Source organism: Lactuca sativa, chromosome 2, assembly GCF_002870075.4.
Source record: "Lactuca sativa cultivar Salinas chromosome 2, Lsat_Salinas_v11, whole genome shotgun sequence".
Classification (NCBI taxonomy): Eukaryota; Viridiplantae; Streptophyta; class Magnoliopsida; order Asterales; family Asteraceae; genus Lactuca; species Lactuca sativa.
This window is the reverse complement of record NC_056624.2, coordinates 188584917-188602481: the sequence shown is the minus strand read 5'-3', so window position 1 is coordinate 188602481 and position 17565 is coordinate 188584917. Positions and strand designations below refer to the sequence as shown.

At 33.5% G+C, this 17565-nt stretch overlaps 2 protein-coding genes across 3 annotated transcripts; both read right to left on the bottom strand.

Moving 5' to 3' along the window:
• Positions 1 to 1532: 1532 nt before the first annotated feature.
• On the bottom strand, positions 1533 to 4894 carry LOC111888647 (uncharacterized). 2 transcript variants are annotated; one of them, XM_023884786.3, is made up of 14 exons: positions 4743 to 4894; positions 4504 to 4632; positions 4098 to 4192; positions 3769 to 3987; positions 3596 to 3667; positions 3380 to 3492; positions 3103 to 3306; positions 2896 to 2983; positions 2739 to 2810; positions 2555 to 2655; positions 2308 to 2425; positions 2168 to 2227; positions 1973 to 2083; positions 1533 to 1882 (listed from the first exon to the last, which is right to left on the bottom strand). In XM_023884786.3, exons 2-14 carry the CDS (start codon positions 4607 to 4609, stop codon positions 1772 to 1774), a joined length of 1470 nt encoding a protein of 489 aa, XP_023740554.1. In that variant the 5' UTR covers positions 4610 to 4632; positions 4743 to 4894; the 3' UTR covers positions 1533 to 1771. The 2 variants fall into 2 exon arrangements, with proteins under 2 accessions (XP_023740554.1, XP_023740546.1); XM_023884778.2 differs by having other exon boundaries at positions 4504 to 4781.
• Positions 4895 to 12194: 7300 nt separating this feature from the next.
• On the bottom strand, positions 12195 to 13780 carry LOC128132439 (uncharacterized). Its single transcript, XM_052769013.1, has 5 exons — positions 13634 to 13780; positions 13420 to 13515; positions 13217 to 13313; positions 12855 to 13124; positions 12195 to 12805 (listed from the first exon to the last, which is right to left on the bottom strand). The coding sequence occupies exons 1-5, from the start codon at positions 13778 to 13780 to the stop codon at positions 12195 to 12197; spliced, it is 1221 nt and encodes a 406-aa protein (XP_052624973.1).
• Positions 13781 to 17565: the final 3785 nt, after the last annotated feature.

The following is a 17565-nucleotide window of genomic DNA, read 5'->3' as shown; positions in this document are numbered from 1 at the left end:
GTGATTAATTCGGTTGCTTGTGATCATGATTAGTGACTTGGGAACCTTGAGACGATTCTTAGGACGAGTATGGATTGGTGTGGAAGGTAGTATGGGCCCAATACTACCGGATGCACAAGATTCGTACGAGGATCAGGAAGAGTTGAAAAGGTTACTAAGGAGCTGGTTGAGGGTAGATAGCATGGTTTGGCACCATGATTTTTTGTAGTGTGTTTCCATCTTTATCGGTCTTTCGGTTATGGTTGTTCATAATGAAGACGAGTCTGGTAATTGTTCGGGCCTTAGTGACTATGGAAGATTGGGTATGAATGATGCAGACCTGTGTGAGTTAGCCGATCCTAAGGTCTTGAGGATCTTGTTCGAAGTGGTACCAATTGACTCATAAGACTCGGGAGGAAGGGATTATGATGATCGGTTCGAGGATTGCAATCTTTAATCGGGTGGTCAACTGATGGCTTGGGATGTCGTCCGCTACGATAGGGTTATATATTTCAGCATCCCGTGTTCGGGGGAGGAAATATCATATTCATATCAATTGACAAAAGAACGGGATGGATTTTACCTCATCAGCCCTGCCATAAGGGGTAAGGTCTGGTCCGCTGTAAATTATTTATATCTTTCGGTATAAAGATTTTCGAGGCTGATTGTTATATAGTTTGGTGGTCGGATTGGAGATCATATCATGTGTCAAAATCTTTGACCCGGTTTTGAGAAGATTTGGGGTCTCTGATGTTGATCAAGAATTGGATTCTAAAGGTCTGGACTGAAAATTCGAGGGATGAAGAGGGAGCTAGTACGCACTCAGCCACCATCGACATATATTTTATTGTTATGTTGGGTTTGTCATTGTTATGGATAAAGCATTTGTAAAGGGTTCTTGGGTTCTTAAAGTTTCAAGGGAGTAGGAGGCGGTTGGTCATTTCTTCAAATGCAAGTTTTTTATTACGTGAGATTCAGTTTTTAAAGGTGTTTCGTCAATAAAATGGTGTCTTGGCCGACTTCGCTAAGAATGGGGCGACGATGTTGTGGGAGGTTCTGAGGTCTTCATCTAAGATTCATAGTTTTCTTGAGTTTGGTTGATTATTATCCAAATGTTTATCATATTCCATGTTATGCATGCCGAGAGTCGAGGTTGGTATATATCTGGTTGAGCTGGTCGGAGGCTTTGTTATTTGCAGCGTCAGTCGATGGTAGTTCAAACCCAAAGTGGGGGAGAACTAGGCAATCTACTTGGAGGCTTATCAGTCTTAGGAGCTTTTTTAAAAGTTCCAAATATACCCTTAATTAATTATAAAATAATATATTATTATAAATATTCTTTTATTTTATTTTATATCCCTCAGCTAGTTTATCAACTAGTTTTTACCAAACATCATTCTTTATCAACTAACTTATAAGGAGCTAGGTTTTCAGCTAGGATGTAAAACATAATATTAATCACATCAAAGATTGAACCAAGGAAACTAAACAAGTACACATATGCAACTCCATACATTGCAATTTTCTACCAAGTATCTGGAAAAAATTACATGTACTCAAATCATTAGGAGGCCTTATTTCAATGTGTATTGTACATATGAATCCATGTTGTACATCAAATACGTTTAAAACACAAAAATCATCACAACCTGAAAATTAATCATGTATCCAACTGTCTAAGCAATGCAACAAATTTTACATGCGATCGGTAAAAATCAAAAGACTTTTAACAAAAACGAATTGCACACCACACACACACACTAGCAGAATTTACTTTAATAGCCTTGAAACATCATGAAGCACCATTCTCCTGTCTGGCCTTTAGTACAAGCTCTTCTGTGGTTGTGCCAATGATCTCATTTGCACGTTTTAACCCAACACAGTAATACCTTCCAATTGAATCCTGCATGTTTTTACCCGAAGACAGTTATACATTAATTTACCCCAAATAGTAACATGCGTTATAAAGTTATTACTGATAATATGGTTTTACCCTAGCAACAATGCCCATTCTTTCCAACTTGTGGACTGCATCATCCACATCAAAGTTGCAGGTTGCACCAAACTCCTCTTTAATTAGTTCCTCACATTGTAAATCAAGATCCTACAATAATATATTAATAAATAAATATCATCACAAACTCACAACTCCATATCTTTGAAAAAGTTTATAATCACTATATAATACCTCTAAAGTTGCTTTTCCTTGTTCCATCAATATAAAGAAAGAAATTATCACCTCCTTTACCTGCAAATCATCATCATCATCATCATCATGGGATTAAGCTGTGTTTTCTTTTCGACTTAATAAAGAAAGTGAGCACTTACTTCTTGTTGAATCACATCATCACACAAATGAAGAAGAGTGCCTTTTCCACTATCCAGTTGTTTGTCATACATGGATTGTGTAATTAGGCTCTGATATGCAACCATGTTTGCTTGAAACCTACACACCATCATATCCATATCAACATCATTACTAAACCCTCATTCATCACTATATCTATATATATAAAAAAAATTGTAATTTTAGGCTGCTAATTAGAATAAACATAAGAAGAAGAATAAAACTCACGTGAAGTATATTTTAGCACAGTAACCAACAACTGCAGAGAGAATGGCAAACATGACCCAAAAGTCAGCTTGAGGAGTCTCAATTGAACCTACAACAGCTACCTGAAGAAAAAAAATATACATATATTTTTGGTTGCTGTGTTTTAAATAGAAATAAATAAATAATATTTATTATAAAAACTAACCAGCCCAACAACAGCAGATATGAGGAATTTCACCCAGTCCATAGGGGTCAAACTAGGATTCTTCTTTTCCGGCTGTCAATAAATAAATCAAAAATAAAAAAATATCCAATTCATATAATAAAACTCCAATAAAAAAAAAAAAATAAAAGAAACCCACTAGGACTAATTCCATATCTGCCATTGGGATGTTTTTGAAATGCTTCACATGGATTCCCCTTTCCTTTTCTCCTTTGGTGCTTGCTTGTCTGCATATCAATCATTATATTATGTGGTTTTAACATTATATTTATACATCATACATGTACAAACACAAAGAAAAAAAAAGGATTTGAAAATAATATTTAATTAAAAAGAAGCAAAATACCTGTAAACGACAATGATTCTATCAAATGTAGGTTCTTGTATTGTGATCTTACTCATCAAACTCCGTAAACTGATATTTAAGTTCTCAATCCGGACCCTTTCAACATACATATCATCTGGATATTGGTCATTTGTAATTTCATCATCTTTCTTTTGATCATTCATAACTCGTGCACTGGGTTTTTTAGAAAAAAGCTTTTCTATCCTGCAACCATAATCAGAAATTGGACATCAACAAACTCTCTATATAAATAAGTAAAATTTGTAAGCAAACTTACCTTGTTATTCTCATAATCCATCCCCATAAACGGGAGATAATCATGTCCACTTTCTCCATGATAAAGTAGTCAGTAGTCTTATCAAGTCCAATGCCTCTCCGGAATATCACATACTACAGAAAAATATTTGTATAAACAATAAGATCAAACATAGTTTTTGTATTCATAGTGATGTGCATAGTATGAAGCATCCAAAAGACTAATGTATCCCTGAACCTTGTCAGCAAAGTCGGGTAGGTTATCATGGTGATGTTCTGCAAAGTACCGCTTCAGAAGATCTTTATCAATCTACATTTAGAAGGGTAAAACAGGAAAAGGAGAAGATATGTTATCAGACATGGAGACAATGATAATGGCACTTAAGGGAGGTATGTATGACTGCATCAAACCTTTGATTCATCCACTGTGATAGGAAGGTTTAAAAGATACTGCCCAGATTGTGCAACATCAATCTCCTCATTAGTGCAGATCTTGAAATTACTCTTCTCCATCACCTTAAACATATATGACAGAAAATTCTGTTCAAGAACATCAATTTCTTGTGATGATAGGTTCTGCTGCTCCAACTTTCGTGCCCCTTGGACAGGATCAAAGAGGGAATATAATTGCTGCAAGTATGTCAACCATGGAAACAAAAAGTGACGCTTTTATAAAAATCTAAAATTTTGAAATTGGGAAAGGTATTATAGCAAAAATCGATAAAGGTAGATAATAGTACCATGAGATCTTCAAACTGAAGAAGATACCATGCTCGAATGGTGTACTCAACTCTCTTGCAAAGCTTCAAAAACTCTGCCCGATCAGAACTGTGCTCTGCAATACTGAAGTTTGTTTGAAGCTTGAAAAGTAACATTATAGAAGTTTATGGAAGCAGATTAAAAAGTGAAGTGAGCCCTAATACACCGGTGGTCTCCCGAAAGGATCTCCTAGGCTAGCCACTACAAGAACACCGGACCTATATACGTTTAGAACTAATGCTCCGGTATCCAGCCAAAATTGAACACCCTAGAAACTAAAATACGGATTTGAAAAGAAAATTGAGTGTAGAACATCGTAGCATAACCACCAATAAATATTACAAGAACAGACTGTAGATAAATGGTGTTGTTAGTGTTACCACTTACCAATAAGATTAGCCAAAGTCATGATGAGTCTGGGCTTCAAAATTGGGATAACCGCTTCACGCTCCAATCGAATCACTTCCTTCTTACTGTTACTAGCGCTACCCATTTCCGTTTTCTGCAATGATAGACCTAGGTCGGTTGAAACACAAAATAGAATATCAAGTTCTTATTGTTCCTCGATCATGAAGCTCCGTTTGTGAGATCAGAAATTGATGATGAAGGAAACAAAGCGTGCTTACAGTTTGATTCCAAAGGGGATGAAGGAAAGAAAGAAATAAGTCAGACGGTGTCAAACTAACGGGTCAGAAACTAAACGGCCGTTTATCTCTTCACAGGTTTTCTCCTGCTATTCGGTTATTACTTAATGTAGTCTTTAAGAAGAATAAATGTAGTTTCTTACAAAATACAATCATACAAAAATAAATAATCATTTGAATTGACAGGCATGATGAGATTTAATGGACAAAAATGGTCCCAAAGTGAATAAACTATCAACAAAAATAGAAAACCCCAGTTTCGATTGGAAGTTAGTAGTCAAACACCAAATAAATCAACTACTTTAAAGTCTAGACACAATGATTTAACATTGATTTAACATGTGTCTAGTACGTTATTGGTATAATGGTGCAGGTCATATGGTGGATATGAAGATTTGATTTTATGGAATAAACTAAATGGATATCCATACCTTGTGTAGGATAAAAATATATGGTTGATAATTTGTCAACAATGTTTTTTAAGTCTCTTAATAGTGTCTTCATAAGCATTTAGAAAGATCATGTCTTTTTTTTTAAGTCTCTTAATAATGTCTTCATAAGCATTTAGAAAGATCATGTCTTTTTTATTTTTACCTAAGAAGCTTCCATTCATAATTAACGAGTAGTAAAAAATTTTGGGTAGAAAAACAAAAATGGACCATCACCTTACAAATTTTTTATTTTACTTTAGCGACACACACTAAACAAAAAAGATGTATTAACTTATAAAAAATATATGCCACTTTTAGAAGATTTTTTGTACATGTTGATGAATACACATATACTACTTGTTTAGATTCATTATAACTATTGTTTATATAATATGATTTTGATTTCATTTTGTTAATATGAAAATATATCATTTTATATGAATATTAAAATGGATATATGTATACATTGTTGAGAACGAAATATTTTTAAAGTTAATCCTTTAAGTTATAAAAAATAATGACTTTTAACATTTTAAATAACAGCTATGTTGTTTGATAAAATTGAAGTGCATGATATTTTTTTTCCTTTTTAAAATTTGTAATATACTATCATTTTTTTTTTAAACTTCAATAAGTAAAAATGTTACTAATTTGTTTCACATAAACTACTTAATGCAAGTTAATTTTCAAATTAAGTTTAGTCGTTCGATGTATAAAGCTCAATGTCCAATCTGATATAACATATATTATTTTGGAATTGATAACAATTGCTACTCGTCAATTGTATATTTAAAGGTTTTAGATTTTTAATGACAGTGACTTTATTCACCATATATCTTTATTTATGGGTAAAAGTTCAATGTGTTCTTTAACTAATAATACAATTTAAATATGAATATTAAAAAAAAATCACTTATAAAAAAAATACATAATTGTAGTCATCCATACGTGTAAAGCATGGTTAGAGATCGTTATTTTTTTTAACTGCTTTTATATTATCATATAATTTAAAATATTTTATAATTTTTAGTTTAACTATATAATATTATTTCTTGTTTATGTTTATTGAGTTTTAATAGGTATAATTAATTATTTAAACATGATTAAGACTATATAAAATCCACATTATAGTTTTTTTTTTAAACGACTAATCTAATATACTCTTAAGCTACACTTTAAATCCATCTATATTCACGACGAGATTTGAACTCTCAACCTCAAGAAGGGAGTGCAACACCGGATACCTTTGGGCTAGAAGCCCTTTGGTAGTTAATTTTTATTGATAGTTGAAAATTTTAATAAGATGTATTAATTTAAAAAGAAGGCGAATAGTATAGTGGTTTCAAATCAATCTAGTAAGAGATAAATGATTTATCTTTGACTACATTAAAATTTGAAAAAAAAGTCTCTTTTATAATATTTATATAGATATAGATATAGATTATATAAGTATAGATATAGATGTTTATGGGTTTTGGGTATTGGAAAAACAATTTCTCTGTTATTTAATTGGACATGAAGTATTTGAAATTCGATATGTTTAGTAATGTACATTTCAAACTATCAAAATTGTATATTTCGATTAACCTTAACTTTTTGAACTTATGTAACATCTTAGATATCCACATAACACCTATAGACATATTAACTCTAAGACTTATTCATACCAAAATTGAAATTAGATTTGGGTGAAAACTCAAACCCTATGTTGGAATTCATAAAAGAAGCTAGGGAGATTATAAATTATAAGTTCAATGACAATCATTGACTTCAATTCTTCACTGAATCTTCGATTTTCTCCTATAAATCTCTCTCAATACTCCAAAATATTGATTGATCCAACTCCAACTCTTCTCAAACTCATTTATCTCCAAATAGAGATAAATGAAAGCTAAGTCTAATGTTTGGGTCTATTGTCAGTCTAAGTCCCTTTCTTTCTGCTTTTCTTATAATGTACATCATTTGACTGTCATACATTTTAGTTGATAACTAGCACATTTCATCAAAATAACCATTTGACCAAATCAAATGTAGATATAACAAGTTAAACATGGATGATACTTCGAGTCCTTCACATTATATTTTTAGTTTTTTTTATTCTTAATAATCTTCTAATTTATTTATTTCAATATTTGTTTATACTTTATAGCATTGTTTATTTATTTACCATTTAATTAGTTTATTTCAATAAAAAAATACAATTTTAATTGCATCAATACTAATGTGCTAAGAAAATTGTTACTAAGCAGGGGCGGAGTCAGGAGGGGGGCTGCCGGATGCTCAACCCCTCCAATCTCTTTTAACATATCAATTATAATATAGATATATATTATAGCCATAAGTAATCAGTTAGCCCACACTTATTACAGCCCCTCCCAATCATTTCTAAATGTTCAATTGTTATATTATTATATAAAAGAAGAAAGTGGACTATGACAATTATGACAAAAATTGAGGGTTGTATTAAAAAAAAATCTTACCGCCTTATAACCCCTGTTATTTTAGGTTGAGATACGATTACTAATTCGTGTCTTGTAATTGTCAATTAACTCATATATTCAATAGGTATTTTTATTTTATTTTTAATAAACGAGGTTTCAGTTAAAAAATTATTTATGATTATTCTGCTATATGATTTCAGTTCACTAGCTAATAAGAAAATAGATTTTAATTTATTACATATTTTATTTTTTATAACTTATAATTAATAATTTAATTATGGTTGATAATTTGATATTTTATAATCATATGCTAAGTTATGAACAAAAATATTTTTAATAAACGAGGTTTCAGTTAAAAAATTATTTATGATTATTCTGCTACATGATTTCAGTTCACTAGTTAATAAGAAAATAGATTTTAATTTATTACATATTTTATTTTTTATAACTTATAATTAATAATTTAATTATGATTGATAATTTGATATTTTATAATCATAGGCTAAGTTATGAACAAAAAAAAAAATCATTGATTTTTTTTAATAAATAATAATGTGTGACCCAAAATACATCACGTAGTAATAGTATTAGGGAAATGTTTATAATGCATATTTACAACCTAAAGGAATAGTATATATAGTATATAACCAATTAATTTTGAACCTACAAAAGTAATATGTCAAATTCTTGATTCCATATAAACAATCTTCAATTTTAAGCTATTGATGTTGTTCTCATTTATATGGTTTTTCTTTATCAATTTCATTTCAATTTTATAGAATCTCTTATATTATTCATATATAAAAAAAATTTATATTTGTATAATCGTAAGCCTCTGTCATCTTGTAATCCTGGCTCCGCCCCTGTTACTAAGTGACCGATAAGTTATCATTGAGATGACCAAGTTTTAACTCCACATTAAAGACTTAGTTAGTGTAGGTGAACATAGAAAACTCATGTTGACTTGACAACTTGAGTTGCTATTTCAGTTGCCTAAAGTTGAAAGAATTATCTGACAAATACAATTCAGCATGTGTTTATCTAAAGCCAATAGATATAAAACTTGTTGAATTTCTAATTCAAAGATACATATAAGATTTTCCATAATTATTTATTTGTGTTTGGAATTAAAAGTGTTTATGAGTTTTTAGTTTAGAGTTCAAAGAGTTTGTTTAATCTAAGGTGTTTCTCATATAGACTCCATATATTCAAAGTTATCTAAGTTTCACCATTATTGTTTGTATAACGTATGTTCATTGTGGAGCCAAAAAAGAATAGTCATAAAGTACCATGAGAAAAACTCTTTAGGTTATCTTACATGGTGCCTTGAGAAATATTCATGTCCATGCGAAATGTGTTTTTGGCCATTTTTAGTTATTTTTTATTGGAAATTCATATAAATATAAACTACCATAAAATACGATATTTTAGCACAAAAATATAGTTGTTTTCCAAAATAGTAATTTCTCATGGTGAAGAACATTTCTTAAGGTGATGAAGAGTTCACAAAACAAAACAAACGTAGTTTCTATCATTTTGCAGACATTATGCAAATGCGATGACACTATGTGAACCGATTAAAACGATGACATTTTGATCATTTCTCAGTAAGGATGGCAAAATACACAAATCCAAAACTTTTAGGACGTATTTAGGCCGAAAATGATTATTGGACGCGGTTGGAGATTGTTATTTTCTTAACAAATTATGGTTTATAAATTTTTTTGTTATTATGGCTATATTCAGTTGATTACCCCATCATAGACTATATATATATATATATATATATATATATATATATATATATATATATATATATATATATATATATATATATATATATATATATAGTTTTTTACAATACTAGTAATGATTACCCAACATGAAAAATGTGTTTTACAATAATAATAATAATAATAGCATTATTAATACATTTTAAAATTATATTATAATATTACGAATGTGTCCGATAGCGGTTTTTGAGTGTTTTTATAAACTTTCATATTTTTTTTTTAAGTTGAATTGAAAATAATTTATTTGGCAATATGATATTTTAGCTTTTTATTTTATACAAAAAAGAATAATACAAAAATTACTTCAAATAATTTTGGGGGTTTTGTCATAAAAGCCCCCAATTTTACACAAAAAAACCGGTTATGCCCAAAGACGTTTTTTTTTTTTTGCCACAGATGCCTCAAATACCGGAAAACTGGTTCGATTTTGTCTTTTACCCTGATTTTACCTTTTATGGCCGGTAGCCCACCTGGTCTTCTTCTCAACACCCTCTCTGCCTTCACCACCATCTTCGTTTTTTCCCTTCACCACCGTTTGCTTCTTCAATCGACATGATCCAAAGAAACAAGAAAAAATTTGCAGCTCTCTCACTCTCCAAAATCGATTGAAGGTTCTTCTTCCTCTTCTGATTTTGTTCACCAATAATAGGTGGGGCTTGATGCTCGATTGAAAGTATATGTATGTTTGTGTTTAGAATTCTTTGAGTTCTGAATTCAATTGAAGAAGGTTTGGTGTGTCTCTAACCCAGATTCATGTTGCTTTGAATGTGTGTGTATGTGTTTTCCAAGAACAAACCCAAATTTTGTTTGAATTCTTCTTGTTTGAGTTCTGAATTATGTTTCCGAAATTTCGTTTCAAGAACAAAAACATCTTGTTTCCAAAATCTCGTTACGTGGATAAATAACGCATAATGAGGTATGATCGAGCTTATGATTGAAGAACCGGATTTGCAGGTTTGTTGATATGGAAGCAAGCATTTGGAAGAAGGAACAGAGGACAAAGAATACGAGCATTTGTATACCGGAATGCTTGATTCGTTAAACACACAAATTCCGACCAGACTGGGCTTGACATTCTGTCGAACAGTTGGAAGGCACCATTAGAAACAAGAACAACTTGAAGATCCGATTGATTTGGGGTTGCTATAATTCTCCAATAAACAATATTGTCTTCCCACTTGAGTTCCAAATCGTCGATGGCTCCAATTCTCAGACTGTAAAAACTCCAAACAAAATTGTGTTTGAATTCTGAATTGTGTTTGAGTTCTGAATTGTCTTTAGTTCTGAATTTGAAGTCATTTCCTTGTTTGAGTTGTTCTGAAAATCTTCTTTGAGTTCTGAATTCTTGTTTGAATGTGTGTGTATGTTTGTGTTTCAGTTAAGACACCATGTGTGTTTAAGTGGAGAAGATGATGGTGGTGTGATGAACTGATGATGGGTTTTTGTGATGGAGGGATAATGATGGCGTTGGGTGGGAGTGGATGATGGATGGTAGTGGTGGTGATGGTGGATGATGGACGGTAGTGGTAGTGGTGGTTTGTGTGTGGCTGATGGTGGTGGAAAAGTGTGGTGGTGGAGGTGATAAATAAATATAAGGGCTTCTATGGCAAAGGTGATTGGCCCCAGAAGGTAAAATCAGGGTAAAGGGCAAAATCAAACCAATTTTCCGGTATTTGAGGCATCTGTGGCAAAAAAAAAACGACTTTAAGCATAACCGGTTTTTTTGTGTAAAATTGGGGGCTTTTATGACAAAAACCCTTAACTTTGAAGAGGAGTTTTTAACTTTAGTTTTTATGTAATTTACATTTTAAAAAGCTTCCAACTAATTTGTCGAATATTTATACACAAATAAAAACTACGAGTTTAACTAATTTGTTGAATATTTATACACAAATAAAAACTACGAGTTTCAATTAATTTTGTCAAACACATCATATTTTTGATATTAGCAGTATGCATTTTATTATATAGTTAGAATGGGGATTATGATATTACATTTATTATTTATGTTAATATCATAGTTAGTTTATCATGAGTTAATATAGTTTAAACTGAAATGATTATAATTATGTAACATTTATCAATATTAAATTTGTTGATTTAAAAAAAATAGAATTATTAAAAAATGCAAGTTATGTTATCGGATAATATTAAGATTGAGTTGAAATAATGAAAATTCTAACAAGTGAAGTTTAACGTATTGAGATCATAAAACATGATATTCGATACACACAAATATGCCTGCAAACCTCGATGATTATTTACTAATCTATACTAATAAATAAAACCCATTTTCTGCTACATGTCATGTCCTCATTGATTTGGACACATGACATTTTAATAGATTTTTAGAATTTATTTATTTCCACATGTAATTTTATGATTTGTTCACATATCATAACTTATTTCGGTTATAATATTGAGAGAAATAAATGTTTCCTTGAAAAGAATTGATATATTTATAATGTAATAAATGTCATAATTAATGAGAACTCTAAAATTGATATTGATATTAAATTTAATGTTTAAATATTGATATTAAATTTTTATTTTTAATAAACCCGTGTATTACACGGGTCTTACACCTAGTAAGATATATAATATATTAAGCAGGGGCGGATGCAGGAATTAGTAGTAAGGGTTGCACAATTTTTTTTTCTGTCACACATAATATAAAACATTAAAAAAAAATTCCAGTCAAACATAATATAAAACATATAATACAATTTTTTTCTGCTTAAACATAATATAACAACGATATATTAGAATTTAAATTTGTCCTCTTCGTTCATACATCTTTTGAAACCGCTCAATTACTTTTTCATTCTCAACTTTCGCAAGTGTTTCGGTCTCGACGTTACAAAGCAATGCGTCGTTCAAAAATTTATCGCCAATTTTGTTACGCAAGTCGGTCTTCAAGAGCTTCATATTTGAAAAACATCTTTCTACACTTGCGGTCACTACGGGTAATATCAAAGCCAACTTTAATAGCTTATAAACCAAATGATAAGACCGATGCTTCCCCGTACTAACCATCAAACGAGAAAGGCCGGAAATTCCTTTCAAACTAGTGAAGCGCTCATCTTTGTTGCAAGAGTGATAAAATATCTCAAGTTGTCCTTCAAGGTCTATCATATCTGAATCATCAAAGTCATACTTGTATAACTTACCCAACTTCAATAACTTTGATTTGTCAAATTGTGCAAATGAATCACAATGGCTCAAAGCACCCATGTATTCTAGTAATTGGGTGCTTGTTTCACTAAATCGATCGCGATATTCTGTAAGTTGCATATCTACCACCGTGTTGAAGATTTCAACCTCAAAATGAAACCTATTAGTCTTTGTAGTCCTACGGTTTCTCGCACCAATACACAACTCTTCCATATCCAAAGTATCAATTTCGTGTGTTTGAAAAAAAGAGGATACTTTTTGGCAAAATGCTAGCAAACCCTATGTTTCTAAAAGATTGTAATGCCTCCATTGTCCCTCTAACCATCGAAGCCGCTTCTAAAATGTCTAGATCTTTTCTTTGAAGTTGCTTTGACAATGTACCCGTGAGGTGTAAAATGTCATACATCATATGAAAGTAAAACACAAACTCATATGATTTAAAATATGCTAAGATTCCAGATGCTTGTTGACGGTTTGCCAATGACCCTCCCTCCTCTTTCACAAAATCTAAAACTACAATAACATCTGCAAACAACTTCATCAAACTTGTGAGTGTGTTGAAATGTGAACCCCATCTTGTTTCTCCCGCTCGAACAAGTGTAGTCTCTTGATTTAACCATCTTCCGGTTTCAAGTTCACCACCACACAAGCCTTTTTGCACCCTTTCTCTTTCTTGCTCTCATAGTAAGTCTTTTCTTTTAAACGAGGCACAAACTACATTAACCACCAACGGAATTTGCTCAAAAAAGTCACTAACACCATCATGCTTCTTTGCTACAACCACAACTACTAATTAAAGTTGGTGTGCAAAGCAATGTACATAAAAAGCCGTGTCATTCTCTTGTAATATCAAAGCTTTCAAACCATTGAATTCCCCTCGAATATTGCTAGCCCCATCATAACCTTGTCCTCTTATCTATTAAAATTTAAAACAATTTATATATATATATATATATATATATATATATATATATATATATATATATATATATATTAATTAAATTGAAATAACAAAAAAATAAAGAATAAATTACCTGACTAAAACTCAAGTTATTACTTGTAAATACTTCATTTATGGCGTTTTTGAGTGTCAAAGAAGATGTATCCTTCACGTGCACTAGACCTATGAATCTTTCTTTCACAATGCCAAGACTATCGACATAACGCAAAACAATAGTCATTTTGTAACACCCAAAGTTTTGAAGGCCAAGAAAGGAAATAAAACCCTAATTTTTAGGGGCGACTCGGCGAGTCCGAGCGGGATCCGGGTCGAGGTGTAAGTGACCAACTCGGCGAGTCGGCCAAGTGGACTCGGCGAATCTGGTCTGTGCGAGGAAAACCCTAAATCCGGGACTTTGGGCTCTATTTACGCTCCTTATTCTCTCCATTAGGGTTCCTTAGAGCCTCCCTCATTCAGAAAGCGAACCCTAAGCCTCCATTGTTGTGCATTCAAGCTTCCAATCCATTTTTTGGTGATTTGAAGGAAGAAGAAAGAGGGGAATCAGTGAAGCTTCAAGGATTGGCTTCAGATCTGGAGTTTGTGGAGCCTTTCTGAGGTATTGAAGGTATTAAGTCATTTCCTTCCCTGAGAGCTATTTTGGTTGTGAGTTTTGGGGCTTTTTAGCCATGATTAGTTGCCCATTTGAGTTAGAAGTCGGATATGGAGTTGCTACTTCAGATCTAAGCCGATTTTGGTCTTGGGAAGCATAAAGTTTCAGCCCTTGAGTTGATTATGGAGCCTCCTTGCCTTAAACCCTAGTTTATGGTGTATTTTGCCTAGATTTCCTTCTCTACACGTAACGTTTGCAACTTTACGTGAGGAATGGGCTTGGGAAGGTTAAATCTACAGTTTGGAGTCCATGCATGACTCAAAAGTCCTCTACATGTATGGAGATCTAAATGGACTCGGCGAGTCCTTTGAGTGGACTCGGCGAGTAGCATGAAGATTTGGAGGAACTCGACGAGTGGGATGAACAGCTCGTCGAGTCAGATGAAGTTGGGTAGGAACTCGGCGAGTTGGATGAACAACTCGGCGAGTCTGTTGAAGGTTGTCTTGGACTCGGCAAGTATGTTCTTGGACTCGGCGAGTCAGGTCACGAAACCCCAAACCCTTCGAGTTGAGACTCGAATCAGTGAGTCGAATGGAGACTTGGTGAGTTAGACAGGTCAGGACTCGGTAATCGGTAGACTCGGCGAGTCATGGACTGACTCGGCAAGTCGAGTCGCGAATAAGAAGGACTTTGAACATATGAACTCGGCGAGTCAATAGGGTGACTCGGCAAGTAGGGTTGACCTGGGAGGTTGACTTTGACCAGGACTTTGACTTTGACCAGAGTTGACTTGGTTGTCTTTCGGGAGTCAGTTAGACTCAGCGTTGCATTGACATTGGTAGCTCGGGGAGCGAGTGGAGCAGGAGTTCAGAGAGTTGCCGGGCAGCAGCTAGTGGATTCATCAGCTAGTTTAGCCAGTGCAGGTGAGTTTCCCTTTGTATGAATGGGTCTACGACCACAATGTCGGCCCATGTAGTTATGAGTAGAAGACCCGGGGGTTAGCCCTAGGCACAGTATGCTAGTATGATATTCGGGACGAGGTCCAACGATAGAGGGTGGGTGCCCAAGGAATGGTTTATGTGATAGTTTATACTTGTTGTCTGTGTGATACTTGTATGTGCCTGGTAGGGAGGTGAGTGTGGGCGAGGTCCCGTATCTCACCAATAGCAGAGTGTGGATGGTGTTCCACATCTCAGTAGCAGCAGAGCAAGGGCGATGCCCAAGTTAGGGAAGGAGTGAGGGTGGGCTGGGCCCGTACCTCACTATCAGCAGGAGTATGGACGGGGTTCCATGACTCATCAGTAGCAGGACAAGGGCGGGGCCCAGAGATAGGCGAGGCCTTAGGACAAGATCCGTTAGTATGTGTTTAGATTACGTGATGTGATGTGATATGTTTACGTGCTATATTATATGTTAGTGGGCGAGGCCCTGTGACAGGCGAGGCCTAAGTGAAACAGATCTGTATCCGAGTGGGGCTCGAAGCCAGGCGGGGCCGTTGTAGTGGGCGAGGCCCGAGGTAGGGGTGGGCGAGGCCCAGGATAGCGGGCGAGGCCCAGTTTGTGCAATATGTGGTTATGCATGGTATGTGGTAGGGTGGGGAACTCACTAAGCTTCGTGCTTACGGTTTTCAGTTTTGGTTTTAGGTACTTCCGGTAGCGGAGGGAAGAGTTCGGGGTGATTGCATGACACACACCATAGTTTAAGACAGCCTGGGAATGTTTACTCTGATAACGAACATGTATTTTGGAAACTAATACTCTGTTTATGTTTTAAAATGATGAATTTGCTTAAAGTAATGTTTTATTAAAAGAAATTTTTAGTCTTGAATTTTGGGACGTTACGCATTTGTTCATTTTTTGAAACATCACTAGATTCATCAACTAGTAAAGCAAAAACATCTTGACCAATCTCTTCACGAATACTCAAAAGTACTTCTTGTGCAAAACATTGCACAAGTTCTTTTTGAATTTTAGGGGAAATTAGTTGATTGTTTTTAGGAGTATTTTCTAAAGTATTGTTGAAAATATCTTCACTAGTATCTCAAATGGCTTTTAACACTTCAATGTATAGCCCTCTATTTTCCGAGTTAACCGACTCGTCATGACCACGAAAACGATAAACATGTTTTCAATAAAAGTCTGGCAACAATAATAGAAACACGTAATCGAGCTTTATATTTATGATCCTCTGCTTCGGTTTGCCTCCTCAAGACTACATTGATAGCTTGCTTTTCCCTCATTAAAAACTCACACTTTTCTTTTGTTTTGTTGTGAAAACTATCAACACCACCCACATGAGTCTGAAATGCATCTTTTTTATTCCAAGTATCAAAACCTTGGGAAACAAATGCATCTCTCCCTCCTTTTTGTCCCATGAGGTCCCCGCACAAATAACAATATAAACAATATGCACTATTCTTTTTCACACTATATTCCAACCAATCAAAGTCATCAAACCATGAAGGAACGAATCTTCTAAATCTATCACCTATTTTTTTTAGGAAACTTGTGTGCCCTTACTTGACACGGTCCTTGAAGCAAATATGCTCTTCTTACATCATCTCTTATATTTGGTTTGTAACTTGTAATCAATGGCCTATCCACCAGGTCCCTTGGAAGATCTTTCAAGTCAACATTATCATTAAGTTGGTTAGAGCATTATGTTTGTGGAGTTGCATTAGAAACCGAAGGGATTGATTGATTGGTGATTGGTGTTTGTGGAGTTGCATCAGGATTAGAAATGGAAGAGATTGATTGATTGGTGATTGATATTTAGGAACATTCTGTGTATTCGTGTGTGTTTTTTTTTTTCTTTGTACCGATCAACAATTACAATTAGGACTGGACTATCTTTTTTACAAGCTAATTTATCCAATTAAGTTTTATTTTGGGCTTTAGAGCTTTAGACAATTGGACTATTAGACAATAATTAAATAAAACATTTGGCTCGTTATTATTATTTTTTTTCGTTTGGTAATTCCCGAAAGAGTGACAATATTTTTTTTATGTAGTTGCACAATTTTTTTAGTAGTTGCACGATTTTTTTACGTAGTGGCACAATAGGTGAAAATTAAAAAAAAAATCTACTTCATGCGCGGAAGCTAGGTGTTGCCGGTGTCACACCGGGCACCTAGCTAGGACCGCCACTGATATTAAGATTAGGTTCAACATAAATTTTTATATCCAAATATAAAATTGATATAACTGATACTCATCGTCATCACTTTAGTAGTAGGTTTTGTTTTAATTTTTTACTATTTTTTGGGAAAGAATAACATTTTGTCTTTTAAAAAAACAAATTTAGATAATTAATTGTAATAAAAATAAATCAAAATTGGAAATTAGATTCGTTCTAAAGTTAGAGGGTGTGGTGCGTGGTAAAAATGATGTGGAATCTATATAACATATTTTACTACA